This window comes from Carcharodon carcharias, chromosome 36 (genome assembly GCF_017639515.1).
Source record: "Carcharodon carcharias isolate sCarCar2 chromosome 36, sCarCar2.pri, whole genome shotgun sequence".
In the NCBI taxonomy this organism is placed as follows: Eukaryota; Metazoa; Chordata; class Chondrichthyes; order Lamniformes; family Lamnidae; genus Carcharodon; species Carcharodon carcharias.
The window spans coordinates 9,903,834-9,924,998 of NC_054502.1; the positions used below are offsets into that span (position 1 = coordinate 9,903,834).

The window sequence follows — 21,165 nt, forward strand, 5'->3', positions numbered from 1 at the left end:
CTTGAGAAGGTGGTGGGTGAGCTGCCTCCTTGAGCCGCTGCAGTCCCTGTGGTGTAGGTACACCCACCGTGCTGTTAGGGAGGGAGTTCCAGGATTTGGACCCAGCGACAGTGAAGGGACGGCCGATGTATTTCCAAGTCGGGATGGTGAGGGGCTCAGAGGGGAACTTCCAGGTGGTGGGTGTTCCCCATGTGTCTGCTGCCCTTGTCCTAGATTGTAGAGGTCATGGGGTTTGGAAGGTGCTGCCTCACTACTGACCCTCCGACAGCACGGTGCACCCTCACTACTGAACCTCCGACAGTGCGGCACTCCCTCACTACTGACCCTCCGACAGCACGGTGCTCCCTCAGTACTGACCCTCCCTCACTATTGACCCTCCGACAGCGTGGCACTCCCTCAGGACTGACCCTCTGACAGTGCGGCGCTCCCTCAGTACTGACCTTCCGACAGTACTGCACTAACTCAGACCCTCCGACAGTACTGCACTCCCTCACTACTGACCCTCCGACAGCATGGTGCTCCCTCACTACTGACCCTCTGACAGTGCAGCACTCCCTCAGTACTGACCCTCTGACATTGCGGCGCTCCCTCAGTACTGACCCTCTGACAGTGCAGCACTCCCTCAGTACTGACCCTCTGACAGTGCGGCGCTCTCTCACTACTGACCCTCCGACAGTGCGGCGCTCCCTCAGTACTTACCCTCCGACAGTGCGGCACTCCCTCATTACTGGCCCTCCGACAGTGTGGCGCTCCCTCAGTACTGACCCTCCCTCACTATTGACCCTCCGACAGCACGGTGCTCCCTCAGTACTGACCCTCCGACAGTGCGGCGCTCCCTCAGTACTGACCCTTCGACAGTGCCGCGCTCCCTCAGTACTGACCCTCCGACAGTACTGCACTACCTCAGTACTGACCCTCCGACAGTACTGCACTTCCTCACTACTGACCCTCCGACAGCACGGTGCTCCCTCACTACTGACCCTCCGACAGTGCGGCGCTCCCTCAGTACTGACCCTCTGACAGTGCAGCGCTCCCTCAGTACTGACCCTCCGACCGTGTGGCGCTCCCTCAGTACTGACCCTCCGACAGTGCAGTGCTCCATCAGTACTGACCCTCCGACAGCACGGCACTCCCTCAGTACTGACCCTCTGACATTGCGGCACTCCCTCAGTACTGACCCTCTGACAGTGCGGCACTCCCTCAGTACTGACCCTCTGACATTTTGGCGCTCCCTCAGTACTGACCCTCCGACAGTGCAGTGCTCCATCAGTACTGACCCTCCGACAGTGCGGCACTCCCTCAGTACTGACCCTCTGACAGTGCGGCGCTCCCTCAGTACTGACCCTCTGACAGTGCAGCGCTCCCTCAGTACTGACCCTCCGACCGTGTGGCGATCCCTCAGTACTGACCCTCCGACAGTGCAGTGCACCCTCAGTACTGACCCTCCGACAGCACAGCGCTCCCTCAGTACTGACCCTCTGACAGTGCAGCGCTCCCTCAGTACTGACCCACCGACAGTGCGGCACTCCCTCAGTACTGACCCTCCGACAGTGCGGCACTCCCTCAGTACTGACCCTCCGACAGTGCGGCGCTCCCTCAGTACTGACCCTCCCTCACTATTGACCCTCCGACAGCCCGGTGCTCCCTCAGTACTGACCCTCCGACAGTGCGGCGCTCCCTCAGTACTGACCCTTCGACAGTGCGGCGCTCCCTCAGTGCTGACCCTCCGACAGTGCGGCACTACCTCAGTACTGACCCTCCGACAGTACTGCACTCCCTCGGTACTGAACCTCCGACAGTGCGGCACTCCCTCAGTACTGACCCTCCCTCACTATTGACCCTCCGACAGCCCGGTGCTCCCTCAGTACTGACCCTCCGACAGTGCGGCGCTCCCTCAGTACTGACCCTTCGACAGTGCGGCGCTCCCTCAGTGCTGACCCTCCGACAGTGCGGCACTACCTCAGTACTGACCCTCCGACAGTACTGCACTCCCTCGGTACTGAACCTCCGACAGTGCGGCACTCCCTCAGTACTGACCCTCCGACAGCACGATGCTCCCTCACTACTGACCCTCCGACAGTGCGGCACTCCCTCAGTACTGACCCTCTGACAGTGCGGCACTCCCTCAGTACTGACCCTCTGACAGTGCGGCACTCCCTCAGTACTGACCCTCTGACATTGTGGCGCTCCCTCAGTACTGACCCTCTGACAGTGCAGCGCTCCCTCAGTACTGACCCTCCGACCGTGTGGCGCTCCCTCAGTACTGACCCTCTGACTGTGCAGCGCTCCCTCAGTACTGACCCTCCGACAGTGCGGCACTCCCTCAGTACTGACCCTCCGACAGTGCGGCACTCCCTCAGTACTGACCCTCCGACAGTGCGGCGCTCCCTCAGTACTGACCCTCCGACAGTGCAGTGCTCCCTCAGTACTGACCCTCTGACAGTGCAGCGCTCCCTCTGTACTGACCCTCTGACAGTGCGGCGCTCCCTCCGTACTGACCCTCCGACAGTGCGGCACTCCCTCAGTACTGACCCTCCGACAGTGCGGCACTCCCTCAGTACTGACCCTCCGACAGTGCGGCACTCCCTCTGTACTGACCCTCCGACAGTGCGGCGCTCCCTCTGTACTGACCCTCTGACAGTGCGGCACTCCCTCAGTACTGACCCTCGGACAGTGCGGCACTCCCTCAGTACTGACCCCCTGACAGTGCGGCGCTCCCTCAGTACTGACCCTCTGACAGTGCAGCGCTCCCTCTGTACTGACCCTCCGACAGTGCGGCACTCCCTCTTTACTGACCCTCCGACAGTGTGGCACTCCCTCTGTACTGACCCTCCAACAGTGCGGCACTCCCTGAGTACTGACCCTCCGACAGTGCGGCACTCCCTCAGTACTGACCCTCCGACCGTGTGGCGCTCCCTCAGTACTGACCCTCCGACAGTGCAGTGCTCCATCAGTACTGACCCTCCGACAGCACGGCACTCCCTCAGTACTGACCCTCTGACAGTGCGGCACTCCCTCAGTACTGACCCTCTGACATTTTGGCGCTCCCTCAGTACTGACCCTCCGACAGTGCAGTGCTCCATCAGTACTGACCCTCCGACAGTGCGGCACTCCCTCAGTACTGACCCTCTGACAGTGCGGCGCTCCCTCAGTACTGACCCTCTGACAGTGCGGCACTCCCTCAGTACTGACCCTCTGACAGTGCAGCGCTCCCTCAGTACTGACCCTCCGACCGTGTGGCGATCCCTCAGTACTGACCCTCCGACAGTGCAGTGCACCCTCAGTACTGACCCTCCGACAGCACAGCGCTCCCTCAGTACTGACCCTCTGACAGTGCAGCGCTCCCTCAGTACTGACCCACCGACAGTGCGGCACTCCCTCAGTACTGACCCTCCGACAGTGCGGCACTCCCTCAGTACTGACCCTCCGACAGTGCGGCGCTCCCTCAGTACTGACCCTCCCTCACTATTGACCCTCCGACAGCCCGGTGCTCCCTCAGTACTGACCCTCCGACAGTGCGGCGCTCCCTCAGTACTGACCCTTCGACAGTGCGGCGCTCCCTCAGTGCTGACCCTCCGACAGTGCGGCACTACCTCAGTACTGACCCTCCGACAGTACTGCACTCCCTCGGTACTGAACCTCCGACAGTGCGGCACTCCCTCAGTACTGACCCTCCGACAGCACGGTGCTCCCTCACTACTGACCCTCCGACAGTGCGGCACTCCCTCAGTACTGACCCTCTGACATTGCGGCACTCCCTCAGTACTGACCCTCTGACAGTGCGGCACTCCCTCAGTACTGACCCTCTGACAGTGCGGCACTCCCTCAGTACTGACCCTCTGACATTGTGGCGCTCCCTCAGTACTGACCCTCTGACAGTGCAGCGCTCCCTCAGTACTGACCCTCCGACCGTGTGGCGCTCCCTCAGTACTGACCCTCTGACTGTGCAGCGCTCCCTCAGTACTGACCCTCCGACAGTGCGGCACTCCCTCAGTACTGACCCTCCGACAGTGCGGCACTCCCTCAGTACTGACCCTCCGACAGTGCGGCGCTCCCTCAGTACTGACCCTCCGACAGTGCAGTGCTCCCTCAGTACTGACCCTCTGACAGTGCAGCGCTCCCTCTGTACTGACCCTCTGACAGTGCGGCGCTCCCTCAGTACTGACCCTCCGACAGTGCGGCACTCCCTCAGTACTGACCCTCCGACAGTGCGGCACTCCCTCAGTACTGACCCTCCGACAGTGCGGCACTCCCTCTGTACTGACCCTCCGACAGTGCGGCGCTCCCTCTGTACTGACCCTCTGACAGTGCGGCACTCCCTCAGTACTGACCCTCGGACAGTGCGGCACTCCCTCAGTACTGACCCCCTGACAGTGCGGCGCTCCCTCAGTACTGACCCTCTGACAGTGCAGCGCTCCCTCTGTACTGACCCTCCGACAGTGCGGCACTCCCTCTTTACTGACCCTCCGACAGTGTGGCACTCCCTCTGTACTGACCCTCCAACAGTGCGGCACTCCCTGAGTACTGACCCTCCGACAGTGCGGCACTCCCTCAGTACTGACCCTCCGACAGTGCGGCACTCCCTCAGTACTGACCCTCCGACAGTGCGGCACTCCCTCAGTACTGACCCTCCGACAGTGCGGCCCTCCCTCAGTACTGACCCTCTGACAGTGCGGCACTCCCTCAGTACTGACCCTCCGACAGTGCGGCACTCCCTCAGTACTGACCCTCCGACAGTGCGGCGCTCCCTCAGTACTGACCCTCCGACAGTGCAGTGCTCCCTCAGTACTGACCCTCCGACAGCACAGCGCTCCTTCAGTACTGACCCTCTGACAGTGCAGCGCTCCCTCCGTACTGACCCTCTGACAGTGCGGCGCTCCCTCCGTACTGACCCTCTGACAGTGCGGCACTCCCTCAGTACTGACCCTCCGACAGTGCGGCACTCCCTCAGTACTGACCCTCCGACAGTGCGGCACTCCCTCAGTACTGACCCTCCGACAGTGCGGCGCTCCCTCAGTACTGACCCTCCGACAGTGCAGTGCTCCCTCAGTACTGACCCTCCGACAGCACAGCGCTCCTTCAGTACTGACCCTCTGACAGTGCAGCGCTCCCTCCGTACTGACCCTCTGACAGTGCGGCGCTCCCTCCGTACTGACCCTCTGACAGTGCGGCACTCCCTCAGTACTGACCCTCCGACAGTGCGGCACTCCCTCTGTACTGACCCTCCGACAGTGCGGCGCTCCCTCTGTACTGACCCTCTGACAGTGCGGCACTCCCTCAGTACTGACCCTCTGACAGTGCGGCACTCCCTCTGTACTGGCCCTCCGACAGTGCTGCACTCCCTCAGTTCTGACCCTCCGACAGTGCGGCACTCCCTCTGTACTGACCCTCTGACAGTGCGGCACTCCCTCAGTACTGACCCTCTGACAGTGCGGCACTCCCTCAGTACTGACCCTCTGACAGTGCAGCACTGGGAGTGTCATCCTGGAGATTTTTGTCATGTGTCTGGAGTGGGATTCAAACTCTCCACCTCCTGGTGGACAGGGGAGAGAGAGCCCCCAGTGAGCCTCTTGTCCTGCAGCAACCCCACAACCAGGATACGAGAGGAGAGTTACATGTCAGTCTGGGCTGGAGTTTGGCCTGATATCGCATTAATGAACAATCATTCTCCCACCCCTTGCAGCCACATCTCTCCAACATCCTAAAGTACGATAACTAGAATCTCACAGTGCAGAAGGAGGCCATTCAGCCCTGCCTGACTGTACCGGCAGTTTTTAAATTAGTCACACTTACCCCCCCCCCCAACACCCTCTCACTCCCCCATCGCCCTGCAAATTTTTTCCCTTCGAGTATTTCTCCGATCCCCCTTTTGAAAGTTCCTATTGAATCTGCTTCCACGGCCCTTTCAGGCAGTGTACCTGTTAATGGGGAGGCGCTGGTGCAGGGGTAATGTCACTGGGCTAGTGACCCAGGGGGCCCAGGCAAATGCTCTGGGTTCACGGGTTCCAATCCCATCACGTGGCATCTGGTGGAATTTAAACTCAGTTAATAAAATCTGGAATTGAAAAGCGAGTGTCAGTGATGGTGATCAAGGCAACCATCATGGATTGTCATAAAAACCCCATCTGGTTCACTAATGTCCCTTTAGGGAGGGAAATCCCGGTCTGGCCTACACGTGACTCCAGACCCCCCACAGCCATGTGGTTGAGTCTTAACTGCCCCTCTGAAATGGCCAAGCGAGGCCACTCAGTTCAAGGGGCAACAAATGCTGGCCTTGCCCGCGATACCCACGCCCCATGAACAGATGAAATTGTAGATCACAACTCCCGGTGTGCATTTTTTCCAACGTTCCCTTCCGTTCACTTCAGAGTGGATTTCCCAACATTGCAACAGCGACCATAACTTTAAAAAGGATGTCCACTGGTTGCAAAGTGGGATCTCTGGCCCGCAAAGGCACTGGGAGAAAGGCAGGGAGTGGGGAGGGTGTGGGACTCGCTCCCACAGCGAGAGGTCGAGACAAATCGTGGAGATGCGTTGAAGGGTGGGGGGTGGGGGCGAAGCTGGATAAACACACGAGAGAGAAAGGAATAGAAGGAAAGGGTGATTGGGGGGGTGGGTGGGGTTGAGATGCAGAGGGGGTGGGGAGGAGGCTCGTGTGGAGGAGGAACACCAGCACCGAGCAGAGGGGCCGAATAGGCTGTCTCTGCGCTGTAAAGTTCAATGTGCGTCCCTTTTGTGAACTCTGACCCTTGGATGTTCCAGACCCTTCCAGAACGTAACCGAGGACATTGGACAGGACGCCTGCGTGTCGAACAGCTGGACTATGGTGGACGTGGATCACCCCCTCAACAAGGACCACTACCCTGAGGTGATGCTGTACAATCTGAAGCCCTGGACCCAGTACGCCATCTTCATCCGAGCCATCACACTGACCGTCTCTGAGGCGAGTCACAGCCATGGGGCCAAGAGCGAGCTGGTGTACATCCGCACAAGAGCTGCTGGTATGAGAGGGGCAGGGGAGGGACTGGTCAGCTGAGGTTAATCTGCATAAACCCCATAATTATCGAAAAGGGAGGCATGTTGCTGAAGCTTTTCGTCTTGTACCCATCAGGACAAACACAAGAATGCCACATTTCTGACTATCACAACAATTTATACCAAACGAGAAGAGAGCAGGAACCCATTCCCTGCAAGCAAAAGGAATATGTTCAAGCTTTGTGCCTTTTTGTATTACCCAGGAGCTTGGGGGGTGTATAGTTCCCTGCTGCTTTATCTATGGAAACAGCCCAGCCAATCAGAGTTAACTTGCCAACCAATAGAGTAACCAAGAAACTCACCTTCTGACTCCCCAAAGTCTGGTCACCATCTACAAGGCACAAGTCAGGAGTGTGATGGAATACTCCCCACTTGCCTGGATGAGTGCAGCTCCCTCAACACTCAAGAAGCTCAACACCATCCAGGACAAAGCAGCCCTGCTTGATCGGCACCCCATCCACAAACATTCACTCCCTCCATCACCGACGCACAGTAGCAGCAGTGTGTGTGTACCATCTACAAGATGCACTGCAGCAACTCACCAAGGCTCCTTCGACAGCACCTTCCAAACCCATGACCTCTACCATCTAGAAGGACAAGGGCAGCAGACACATGGGGAACACCCACCACCTGGAAGTTCCCCTCCGAGCCACTCACCACCCTGACTTGGAAATATATCGGCCGTTCCTTCACTGTCGCTGGGTCAAAATCCTGGAACTCCCTCCCTAACAGCACGGTGGGTGTACCTACACCACAGGGACTGCAGCGGCTCAAGGAGGCAGCTCATCCACCACCTTCTCAAGGGGGGCAATTAGGGAGGGGCAATAAATGCTGGGCCCAGCCAGCGACTCCCACATCCCGTGAAATTTTTTTTAAAACCTCACAAAGAGCAATGTGATAATGACCCAGGTCATCGGTCTTTGTACTGATGTTGGTTGAGGGATAAATATTGGCCCCAGGACACGGGGACAACGCCCACCACCACCACCACCCCCCCGCCCCCACCACCCCCGCCCCCCCCCCCCCCCCCACCCCCCGCCCCAGAGCAGCGCTCCCTCAGTACTGACCCTCCGACAGTGCCGCACTCCCTCAGTACTGACCCTCCGACAGTGCGGCGCTCCCTCAGTACTGACCCTCCGACAGTGCAGCACTCCCTCAGTACTGACCCTCCGACAGTGCGGCGCTCCCTCAGTACTGACCCTCCGACAGTGCGGCGCTCCCTCAGTACTGACCCTCCGAGAGTGCAGCACTCCCTCAGTACTGACCCTCCGACAGTGCGGCTCTCCCTCAGTACTGACCCTCCGACAGTGCGGCACTCCCTCAGTACCGAACCTCCGACAGTGCGGCACTCCCTCAGTACTGACCCTCTGACAGTGCGGCACTCCCTCAGTACTGACCCTCCGACAGTGCGGCACTCTCTCAGTACTGACCCTCCGACAGTGCGGCGCTCCCTCAGTACTGAACCTCCGATAGTGCGGCGCTCCCTCAGTACCGACCCCCCAACAGTGTGGCGCTCCCTCAGTACTGACCCTCCGACAGTGCGGCGCTCCCTCAGTACTGACCCTCTGACAGTGCAGTGCTCCCTCAGTACTGACCCTCTGACAGTGCAGCACTCCCTCAATACTGACCCTCCGACAGTGCGGTACTCCCTCAGTACTGACCCTCTGACAGTGCGGTGCTCCCTCAGTACTGACCTCCTACAGTGCGGCGCTCCCTCAGTACTGACCCTCCGACAGTGCGGCGCTCCTTCGGTACTGGCACTGGTAGTGCCGGTCTAGAATTTAAGCTCAGGTCTCTAGAGTGGGGCCTCGAACCCACGACATTCTGACTATGAGGCGTGAAAGAGGGGATGAAAGTGAGCGTTACCCACTGGGATTGTGCAACGGGAAGAGGTTGTGAACTGAGGGCAGGTTAAAGCTCTTCCCACAGAAGGAAATGTGAATCTAATGTCGAAAATAGATGGAATATGTGAAGGAGTACGTTGACAGGGCGGGTAATTATAATTGGGACGATATACTCACATGGAGGATAAACACCAAGATGCACTAGTTGGGCAGGATGGCCTGTTCTCATGTTTGACCTGTTTAATAGCAGTGCAACAAGAGAGGGCACAATAAGGGCGGGCACTTGTGTTTGCCGCCCCCACCCTCCCCGCAATTGCTGATTGACTGGGGTTGGCGGAGCGAAGGGTTTCTAGGGTCCATGCTGAGGGTAACAGAGCTCAGTGGTTCAAGGCTGCCCCTTGTTGAAAGGGGAAGTGGGTGGAGTGGTCCAAGGCCACTGGACTGCGCGCCGCTCATTATTGTGTCCACTCTCGGCAGCTCCCACCGTTCCTCAGGATGTGGTGTCCATGTCGAACTCTTCCTCGCAGCTCATCCTGAAGTGGAAGCCCCCGATCCAACACAATGGCAACATCACCTACTACCTGGTGGTCTGGCAACAGCAGCCAGAGGATGGAGAGCTTTACATCAATGACTACTGTCACAAAGGTGAGAGGCCAAAAGAACTCAACACAAGAACCAGGAGCAGGAGGAGGCCATTCAGCCCCTCGAGCCTGCTCCGCCATTCAATAAGACCATGGCTGCTCTGGCTGTGGTCCCAGCTCCACTTTCCTGTCTGTCCCCCATATCCCTCCACTCCCTTGTCGATCAAAACTCTGTCTAACTCAGCCTTGAACATATTCAATGACCCAGCCTCCTCTGCTCTGTGGGGAGAGAATTCCACAGGTCAGTGACCCCCTGAGAAGAAATTTCTCCTCATCTCCGTCTTCAATGGGAGGCCCCATTTTTTAATCTGACTCCCTCGCTCTAGTCTCTACCACAAGAGGGAAACACCCTCTCAGCATCCACCCTGTCAAGTCCCCTCAGGATCTTCTGTGTTTCAATAAGATCACCTCTCATTCTTCTAAACTCCAATGGATACAGGCTCAACCTGTCCAACCTTTCTTCATAAGATAACTCCCTTATCCCAGGAATGAGTTGAGTGAACCTTCTCCGAACTGCTCTTAACTCAATTCCATCTTTTTTCAAATAAGGAGACCATCACTGCACACAGTGCTCCAGATGTGGTCTCACCAAGACCCTGTACAGCTGCAGTAAAACATCCCCACTTTTATACCCCATCTCTCCCTCACAATAAACACCAACATCCCATTTGTCGTCCTAATCTCTCGCTGCTCCTGCATACTAACTTTTTGTGAGCCATGTACTAGGACACCCAGATCTCTCTGTACCTCAGAGTTCTGCAGTCTCTCTCCATTTTAATAGTATACTGTTTTTCTATTCTTCCTGCCAAAATGGACAAGTTCACATTTTCCCACATTATACTCCATCCGCCAAATTTTTGCCCACTCACTTAATCTTTGTCCCTTTGCCGACTCTTACCTTCTCTTCACAACTTACTTTCCTCATTTTTTTTTGTGTTATGAGCAAATTTAGCTACCATATATTCAGTGCCTTCATCCAAGACATTGATATAGGTTGTAAATAGTTGAGGTCCCAGCACTGATCCCTGTGGCTCTCTACTTGTCACATCTTGCCAACCTAAAAAAAAACCCATTTATGCCTACTCTCTGTTTCCCGTTAGCTAACCATCTTCTATCCATGCTAATATATTACCCCCTACACCATGAGCTTATTCTGTGTAGTAACCTTTGATGTGGCTCTTGGTCAAATGACTTCTGGAAATCCAAGTACACCACATTTACTGGTTCCCCTTCATCCACCTTGTTGGTTACATTCTCAAAGAACTCTAATAAATTGGTCAAACACAATTTCCCTTTCGCAAACCCATGTTGACTCTATCTGATTACATTGAGATTTTCTAAGTTGCCTGCTATGACCTGCTTAATAATGGGTTCCAGCATTTTCCCTATGACAAGTGTTAAGCTAACTGTCCTGGAGTTTCCTCCTTTCTCGAATAGAGACGTTACCTTTGTAATTGCCTAAGTGCAGGAAGCCAGAATATAGAAGCGATTTGGGTAGAGATAAGGAACGATAAAGACAAGAAGTCACTTATGGGACTGGTGTACAGGCCTCCTAACAGTAATCACATGGTAGGATGGGGTATTAAAGAAGAAATAGTGTGAACTTATCAGAAAGGTCCGGAGATTATCTTGGGGGATTTTAATCTATACATAGACTGGAGCAACCATATGGGCAAAGGCAGCGTAGATGATGAATACATAGACTGTTTTAGGGATAATTTCTTAGATCAGTATGTTCTGGAGCCAACCAGGGAACAGGCTACACCAGACCCGGTATTGTGCAACGAGATAGTATTAATTAATCACCTCATTGTGAAGGCGGTCCTAGGTAGCAGTGATCATAAAATGATTGAATTTTACATTCAGTTTGAGGGAGAGAAGACTGGGTCTAACACTAGTATTTTAAATAAGGGTCATTATGAGGATGTGAAAGCCAAGCTAGCTAAAGTGTGCTGGCAAATTTAGGTTAAGGAATAGGTTAATAGAGATGCAGTGGCAGAGATTTAAAGGGATATTTCAGAGTATTCAAAATAGATACATCCCAACGAGAAAGACAAATTCCAAGGGGAGGATCCACCATCTGTGGTTAACTAAAAAATCTATTGATAGTATCAAACTTTAAGAAAAAGATTATAATTGCACAAAGATGAGTGGCAGTTCAGAAGACTGGACAGAATATAAAGAACAACAAAGAATGACTAAAAGATTAATAAGGAGGGAAAAATTAGAGTTTGAGAGAAAGCTATTTAGAAATATAAAAACCGATAGTAAGCGTTTCTCTAGATATTTAAAAAAGAAAAGAGTTAACCAAGTGCATGTTGGTCCTATAGAAAGTGAGACTGGGGAATTAATAATGGAAAGTAAGCAGATAGCAGGTGGATTGAACAGGTATTTTGCATCGGTCTTCACTATAGAGGATGCAAGTAACATCCCAGAAATAGCTGTAAACCAGGAACTGGAAATGGGGGAGGAACTCAGGAAATTACAATCACCAGGGAAGTGGTACTAAACAAGTTGTTAGAACTGCAGGCTGACAAGTCCCTGGGTTCTGATGGATTTCATCCTAGGGTCTTAAAAGAAGTGGCTAGTGAGATAATTGATGCATTGGTTTAAATTTTCCAAAATTTACTAGAATTGGGGAAGCTTCTATTAGATTAGAAGATAGCAAATGTAACTGCATCATTCAACAATGGAGGGAGACAGAAAGCAGGAAACTGCAGGCCAGTTAGCTGGGGATAAAGGGGAACTAGTGGATGTGCTGTACTTAGATTTCCAGAAGGCGTTTGATAAAATGCCACATCAAAGGTTATTGCACAAAGTAAAAGCTCATGGTGTAAGGGGTAACATATTGGCTTGGATAGAAGTTTGGCTAGCTAACAGGAAGCAGAGAGTAGGCATAAATGGGTCATTTTCAGGTTGGCAAGATGTAATGTGTGGTGTGCCAGAGGGATCAGTGCTGGGACCTCAACTGTTTATACTTTATATAAATGACTTGGATGAAGGGACCGAAGGAATGGTGCTAAATTTGCTGATGACACAAAGATAGGTTGGAAAGTAATTTGTGAAGAGGACATAGGGAGGTTACAAAGGGATATAGATAGGTTAAATGAATGGGCAAAGATCTGGCAGATGGGGTATAATGTGGGAAAATGTGAAATTGTCTATTTTGGCAGGAAGAGTAAAAGAGAGGCGTTTATCTAAATGGTGAGAGATTGCAGAGCTCTGAGTGCAGAGGGATCTGGGTGTCCTAGTGCATGAATCACAAAAGGCTAGTAAGCAGGTACAGCAAGTCATTGGGAAAGCTAATAGAATGTTATCATTTATTGTGAGGGGAATTGAATATAAAAGTAGGGAGGTTAATCTTCAGTTGTATAGGGCATTAGTGAGACCACATCTGGAATACTGTGTACAGTATTGGTCTCCTTATTTAAGAAGGATGTAAATGCATTAGAGGCAGTTCAGAGAAGGTTTACCAGACTAACGCCTGGAATGGGTGGGCTGTCTTATGAGGAAAGGCTGGACAGGCTGGGCTTGTATCCGCTGGAGTTTAGAAGAGTCAGAGGCGACTTAATTGAAACATGTAAGATCCTGAGGGGTCTTGACAGGGTGGATGTGGAGAGGGGGTTTCCTCTTGTGGGAGAATCTAGAGCTAGGGGGTCACTGTTTAAAAATAAGGGGTCACCCATTTAAAATGGAGATGAGGAGAAATTTTTTCTCTGAGGGTCGCGAGTCTTTGGAACTCTCTTCCTGAAAAGATAAGGCAGTGGAGGCAGAGTCCTTGAGTATCTTTAAGGCTGAGGTGGATAGATTCTTGATAAGCATGGGGGTGAAAGGTCATCGGAGGTAGGCAGGAATGTGGGGTTAAAAGCAGGTCAGCCGTGATCTTATTGAATGGCGGAGCAGGCTCGAGGGGCCGAGTGGCCTAGTCCTGCTCCTATTCCCTAGGGTCGTGGGTACGTCTGTTCGATTTTCCAATCCGCCGGGATCTTTCCAGAATCCAGGGAATTTTGGAAAATTAAAATCAATGCATCTACTGTCCCTGCAGTGTCTCCTTTTAAGCCCCTAGGTTGCAGGTCACCTGGTGGTGGGGACCTGTCAGCCTTTAGGTCTAGTAGTTTTCCCAGTAACCTTTCCCTAGTGATTGTGATTACAACTGAAGACAGACACAGGATACCTGTTTAATCATTCTGCCATTTCCATGTTTCTCATTATTAACCCCCCCCAGTCTCGATCTATAAGGCACCAATACTCACTCTTTTCCTTTGTCAAATACTTGTAGAATTTCTTACCATCTGTTTCCATATTCCTAGTTAGCTTTCTCTGGTACTCTAATTTCTTCCTCACTATTATTTTACATCATCCTTTGTTTCTGACCTATCACTAATCGTCATAGTATTGTGCACTTGATCTTTCAATCTGACACTCTCCTTAACTTCCTTAGTTAGCCATGGATGGTGCATCATTCTCAAAGACTCTTTCTTTCCCGTTGGAACGTATCTCTATTGAGAGCTATTAAATATCTCTTTAAAAGTCTGCCACTGCTCCTCTACTGCTCTACCTTTAACCTATTTTCCCAGTAGCCAACTCAGTCCTCATACCCTTCCAATTGCCTTTATTTAAGTTTGAGACACTAGTCTTAGACCCACAGTTCTCACCCTCAAACTGAATGTGAAATTCTGCCATGTTATGATCACTGATGCCTAGAGGTTCCTTTACTATGAGGTCATTAATCAATCCTGTCTCATTGCACATTACCCCTATAGAAGCTACAACACGAGGCTACTTGCATGCCAAACAGCATAAGCAGCACATGATAGACAGAGCTAAGTGATTCCACAACCAACGGATCAGATCCAAGCTCTACAGTCCTGCTGTGAATGTGGTGGACAATTAAACAACTCACTGGAGGAGGAGATTCCACAAATATCCCCATCCTCAATGATGGAGGAGTCCAGCACATCAGTGCAAAAGATAAGGCTGAAGCATTCATTACAATCTTCAGCCAGAAGTGCCGAGTGGATGATCCATCTCAGCCTCCTCCAGAGGTCCCCAGCATCACAGATGCCAGTCTTCAGCCAATTCAATTCACTCCACGTGATATCAAGAAATGGCTGAAGGCACTGGATACTGCAAAGGCAATGGGCCCTGACAATATTCCTGCACTAGTACTGAAGACTTGTGCTCCAGAACTTGCCGCGCTCCTAGCCAAGCTGTTCCAATACAGCTACAACACTGGCATCTACCCGGCTATGTGGAAAATTGCCCAGGTATGTCCTGTACACAAAAAGCAGGACAAATCCAATCCGGTCAATTACTGCCCCATCAGTCTACTCTCCATCATCAGTAAAGTAATGGAAGGGGTCAAGAGCAGTGCTATCAAGCGGCACTTGCTTAGCAATAACCTGCTCACTGATGCCCAGTTTGGGTTCCACCAGGGCCACTCAGCTCCTGACCTCATTACAGTCTTGGTTCAAACATGGATAAAAGAGCTGAACTCCCGAGGTGAGGTGAGAGTGACTGCCCCGACATCAAGGCAGCATTTGACCGAGTGTGACATCAAGGAGCCCTAGCAAAACTGGGGTCAATGGGAATCAGGGGGGAAAACTCTCCGCTGGTTGGAGCACAAAGGAAGATGGTTGTGGTTGTTGAAAGTCAGTCATCTCAGCTCCAGGACATCACTGCAGGAGTTCCTCAGGGTTGTGTCCTTGGCCCAACCATCTTCAGCTGCTTCATCAATGACCTTCCTTAACATCATAAGGTCAGAAGTGGGGATGTTCGCTGATGATTGCACAATGTTCAGCAGCATTCACAACTCCTCAGATACTGAAGCAGTCCATGTCCAAATGCAGCAAGACCTGGACAATATCCAGGCTGGGCTGACCAGTGCAAGTAACATTCACACCACACAAGTGCCAGGTAATGACCATCTCCAGCAAGAGAGAATCCAACCATCTCCCCTTGAACCATCCCATCCTCAATGGTATTACTATCACTGAATCCCCCACTATCAACATCCTGGGGGTTACCATTGACCAGAAACTGAACTGGAGCAGCCATATAAATAACATGCTCACTGACACTCAATTTGAGTTCTGCCAGGGCCACAAGAGCAGGGAATTCTGCGGAGAATAACTCACCTCCTGAGTCCCCAAAGCCTGTCCACCATCTGCAAGGCACAAGTCAGGAGTGGGATGGGATACTCCCCACTTGCCTGGATGAGTGCAGCTCCCACAACACTCAAGAAGCTCGACACCATCCAGGACAAAGCAGTCCCGCTTGATCGGCACCACATCCACAAACATTCACTCCCTCCACCACCGATGCACAGTAGCAGCAGCGTGTGTACCATCTACAAGATGCACTGCAGCAACTCGCCAAGGCTCCTTAGACAGCACCTTCCAAACTCAAGGCCTCCATCGGTTAGAATAACGAGGGGTGGGATTTTACGCCGATGGGATTTTACAGACCCACCAAAGTCCATGAGGTTTGGAATGGCTCCCTGCACTTTATGGCCCCATCCCTGCCACACTTTGGTTATCTTTACCCTAAGCACTACCCTGCTCTCACACCTTGTACTTTCTCTTTACTACATCTCCCCTCATGGGATCTCTTACCCCCACTATTTAGTGTAAAGCCCTCTCTACTGCCCTAATTATGCAACTCACCAGAACATGTCACTGGGACACACTGACCCACACCAATGGACACTGACCCACACTGGGACACACTGACCCACACTGGGACACACTGACCCACACTGGGACACACTGACCCACACTGGGACACGCTGACCCACACAGGGACATGCTGACCCACACAGGGACATGCTGACCCACACTGGGACACACTGACCCACACAGGGACATGCTGACCCACACCATTGGACACTGACCAACACTGGGACACACTGACCCACACAGAGACATGCTGACCCACACCATTGGACACTGACCCACACTGGGACACACTGACCCACACTGGGACACACTGATCCACACTGGGACACACGGACCCACCCCAGTAGACACTGACCCACACTGGGACACGCTGGCCCACACTGGGACACGCTGACCCACACTGGGACACACTGATCCACACTGGGACACACTGACCCACACTGGGACACGCTGACCCACACTGGGACACGCTGACCCACACTGGGACACGCTGACCCACACAGGGACACACTGACCCACACTGGGACACACTGACCCACACCAGTGGTCCCTAACCAACACTGGGACACACTGACCCACACCAGTAGACACTGACCTACACTGGGACACACTGGCTCACACTGGGACACACTGACCCATGCCAGTGGACACTGACCAACACTGGGACACACTGATCCACACCAGTAGACACTGACCCACAGTGGGACACACTGGAACACACTGACCCACTCTGGGACACACTGACCCACACTGGGAGATGCTGACCCACACAGGGACACACTGACCCACACCAGCGGACACTGACCCACACTGGGACACACTGACCCACACCAGTGGACACTGACCCACACTGGGACACACTGACCCACACTGGGACATGCTGACCCACACTGGGACACACTGACCAACACTGGGATACACTGACCCACACCAGTGGACACTGACACACACTGGGACACACTGCAACACACTGAGCCACACTGGGACACACTGAGCCAGACTGGGACACACTGAGCCACACTGGGACACACTGAGCCACACTGGGACACACTGGGACACACTGGGACACACTGGGACACACTGAACCACACTGGGACACACTGACCCACGCTGGGACACGCTGACTCATGCTGGGACACGCTGACCCACACTGGGACACGCTGACCCACACTGGGACACGCTGTCCCACACTGGGACACACTGACCTACACTGGGACAAACTGACCCACACTGGGACACGCTGACCCACACTGGGACACACTGGGACACACTGACCAACACTGGGATACACTGACCCACACCAGTGGACACTGACACACACTGGGACACACTGCAACACACTGACCCACACTGGAACACACTGAGCCACACTGGGACACACTGAGCCACACTGGGACACACTGGGACACACTGGGACACACTGACCCACACTGGGACACACTGGGACACACTGACCCACACTGGGACACACTGGGACACACTGGGACACACTGGGACACACTGACCCACACTGGGACACACTGACCCACACTGGGACACACTGACCCACGCTGGGACATGCTGACTCATGCTGGGACATGCTGACTCATGCTGGGACATGCTGACCCACACTGGGACACGCTGACCCACACTGGGACACGCTGACCCACACTGGGACAAACTGACCTACACTGGGACAAACTGACCTACACTGGGACATGCTGACCCACACTGGGACATGCTGACCCACACTGGGACACACTGACCCACACTGGGACACGCTGACCCACACTGGGACACACGGACCCACACTGGGACATGCTGACCCACACTGGGACACACTGGGACACACTGACCCACACTGGGACACACTGACCCATATTGGGACACACTGCAACACACTGACCCACACTGGGACACACTGACCCACACTGGGACACACGGACCCACACTGGGACATGCTGACCCACACTGGGACACACTGGGACACGCTGACCCACACTGGGACACACTGGTACACACTGACCCACACTGGGACACGCTGACCCACACTGGGACACACTGGAACACACTGACCCACACTGGGACACACTGACCCATATTGGGACACGCTGACCCACATGGGGACACACTGACAAACACTGGGACACACTGACCCACACTGACCCACACTGGGACACACTGACCCACACTGGGACACGCTGACCCACACTGGGACACGCTGACCCACACTGGGACACACTGACCCACACTGGGACACGCTGACCCACACTGGGACACGCTGACCCACACTGGGACACGCTGCAACACACTGACGCACGCTGGGACACGCTGACCCACACTGGGACACGCTGACCCACACTGGGACACACTGACCCACACTGGGACACACTGACCCACACTGGGACACGCTGACCCACACTGGGACACGCTGCAACACACTGACGCACGCTGGGACACGCTGACACACACTGGGACACGCTGACCCACACTGGGACACACTGACCCACACTGGGACACACTGGGACACACTGACCCACACTGGGACACACTGACCCACACTGGGACACGCTGACACACACTGGGACACACTGACCCACACTGGGACACGCTGACCCACACTGGGACATGCTGACCCACACTGACCCACATTGGGACACGCTGACACAATGGGACACACTGACCCACACTGGGACACACTGGGACACACTGGGACACACTGACCCACACTGGGACACACTGACCCACACTGGGACACACTGGGACACACTGGGACACACTGACCCACACTGGGACACGCTGACCCACACTGGGACACGCTGACACACACTGGGACACACTGACCCACACTGGGACACACTGGGACACACTGGGACACACTGACCCACACTGGGACATGCTGACCCACACTGGGACACGCTGACTCACACTGAGACACACTGACCCACACTGGGACACGCTGACCCACACTGGGACACGCTGACCCACACTGGGACACGCTGACCCACACTGGGACACACTGACCCACACTGGGACACACTGACCCACACCAGTGGACACTGACCCACACTGGGACACGCTGACCCACACTGGGACACGCTGACCCACACTGGGACACACTGGGACACACTGACCCACACTGACCCACACTGACCCACACTGGGACACGCTGACCCACACTGGGACACGCTGACCCACACAGGGACACGCTGACCCACACTGGGACACGCTGACCCACACTGGGACACACGGGGACACGCTGACCCACACTGGGACACGCTGACCCACACTGGGACACGCTGACACACACTGGAACACACTGGGACACACTGACCCACACTGGGACACACTGACCCACGCTGGGACACATTGGGACACGCTGACCCACACAGGGACACGCTGCCACACACTGGGACACACTGGGACACACTAACACACACTGGGACACACTGGGACACACTGACACATGCTCCACTGCCTGTTTTCTCAGGGATGAAGCTGCCGACTAGTGTTGTAGCCAACCATCCAGATGACTACGACAGCAATAGTTCTAACGATACCAAACCAGAGAGTGGGAACCGCTGCTGCCAATGTCCCAAAACACAGGCTCAGCTCGAACTCGAGGCTGAGGAAACCTCCTTCCGCAAGAAATTTGAGAACTTCCTACATAACTCCATCTTCATGCCGAGGTAATAAATCAGTTTCAGTGCTAGAGGGAGCTTTACCCTGTATCTAACCCCGTGCTGTACCTGTCCTGGGAGTGTTTGATGGGGACAGTGTAGAGGGAGCTGTACTCTGTATCTAACCCCGTGCTGTACCTGTCCTGGGAGTGTTTGATGGGGACACTGTAGAGGGAGCTTTACTCTGTATCTAACCCCGTGCTGTACCAGTCCTGGGAGTGTTTGATGGGGACAGTGTAGAGGGAGATTTACTCTGTATCTAACCCCGTGCTGTAACTGTCCTGGGAGTGTTTGATGGGGACGGTGTAGAGGGAGCATTACTCTGTATCTAACCCCGTGCTGTACCTGTCCTGGGAGTGTTTGATGGGGACAGTGTAGAGAGAGCTTTACTCTGTATCTAACCCCGTGCTGTACCTGTCCTGGGAGTGTTGATGGGGACAGTGTAGAGGGAGATTTACTCTGTATCTAACTCCGTGCTGTCCCTGTCCTGGGAGTGTTTGATGGGGACAGTGTAGAGAGAGCTTTACTCTGTATCTAACCCCGTGCTGTACCTGTCCTGGGAGTGTTTGATGAGGACAGTGTAGAGGGAGATTTACTCTGTATCTAACCCCGTGCTGTACCTGTCCTGGGAGTGTTTGATGGGGACAGTGTAGAGGGAGATTTACTCTGTATCTAACCCCGTGCTGTACCTGTCCTGGGAGTGTTTGATGGGGACAGTGTAGAGGGAGCTTTACTCTGTATCTAACCCCGTGCTGTACCTGTCCTGGGAGTGTTTGATGGGGACAGTGTAGAGGGATCTTTACTCTGTATCTAACCCCGTGCTGTACCTGTCCTGGGAGTGTTTGATGGGGACAGTGTAGAGGGAGCTTTACTCTGTATCTAACCCCGTGCTGTACCTGTCCTGGGAGTGTTTGATGGGGACAGTGTAGAGGGAGTTTACTCTGTGTCTAACCCTGTGCTGTACCTGTCCTGGGAGTGTTTGATGGGAACAGTGTAGAGGGAACTTTACTCTGTATCTAACCCCGTGCTGTACCTGTCCTGGGAGTGTTTGATGGGAACAGTGTAGAGGGAGTTTACTCTGTATCTAACCCCGTGCTGACTTGGGTGAACAATAACACACTGGGGGAAGAAAGTGCTCCAGGAGACGTGAATGCGGAAGGAACATGAGCAGATGGGAGTTGAAGAGTTGGAGTGTCGGCTCCCCATCAGGAGGCTCAGCTGTGAGTGACTAACTGGAGCTATTTTTACTTTCCAGGAAAGCAAAGACTGTGAAAGGCAGGAAGCCCAGGTAGGAAATGATTGGATCATT

At 53.9% G+C, this 21,165-nt stretch overlaps 1 protein-coding gene across 1 annotated transcript in view; it reads left to right on the forward strand.

The window, feature by feature from the left end:
* Positions 1-21,165, forward strand: part of LOC121272901 (insulin-like growth factor 1 receptor) — a 163,914-nt gene that overhangs the window by 88,809 nt on the left and 53,940 nt on the right. Inside the window, exons 8-11 of the mRNA XM_041179739.1 lie at positions 6,763-7,001; positions 9,357-9,524; positions 19,667-19,865; positions 21,112-21,144. Coding sequence (XP_041035673.1) covers positions 6,763-7,001; positions 9,357-9,524; positions 19,667-19,865; positions 21,112-21,144 — 639 coding nt within the window. The remainder of the gene's footprint in view (positions 1-6,762; positions 7,002-9,356; positions 9,525-19,666; positions 19,866-21,111; positions 21,145-21,165) is intronic.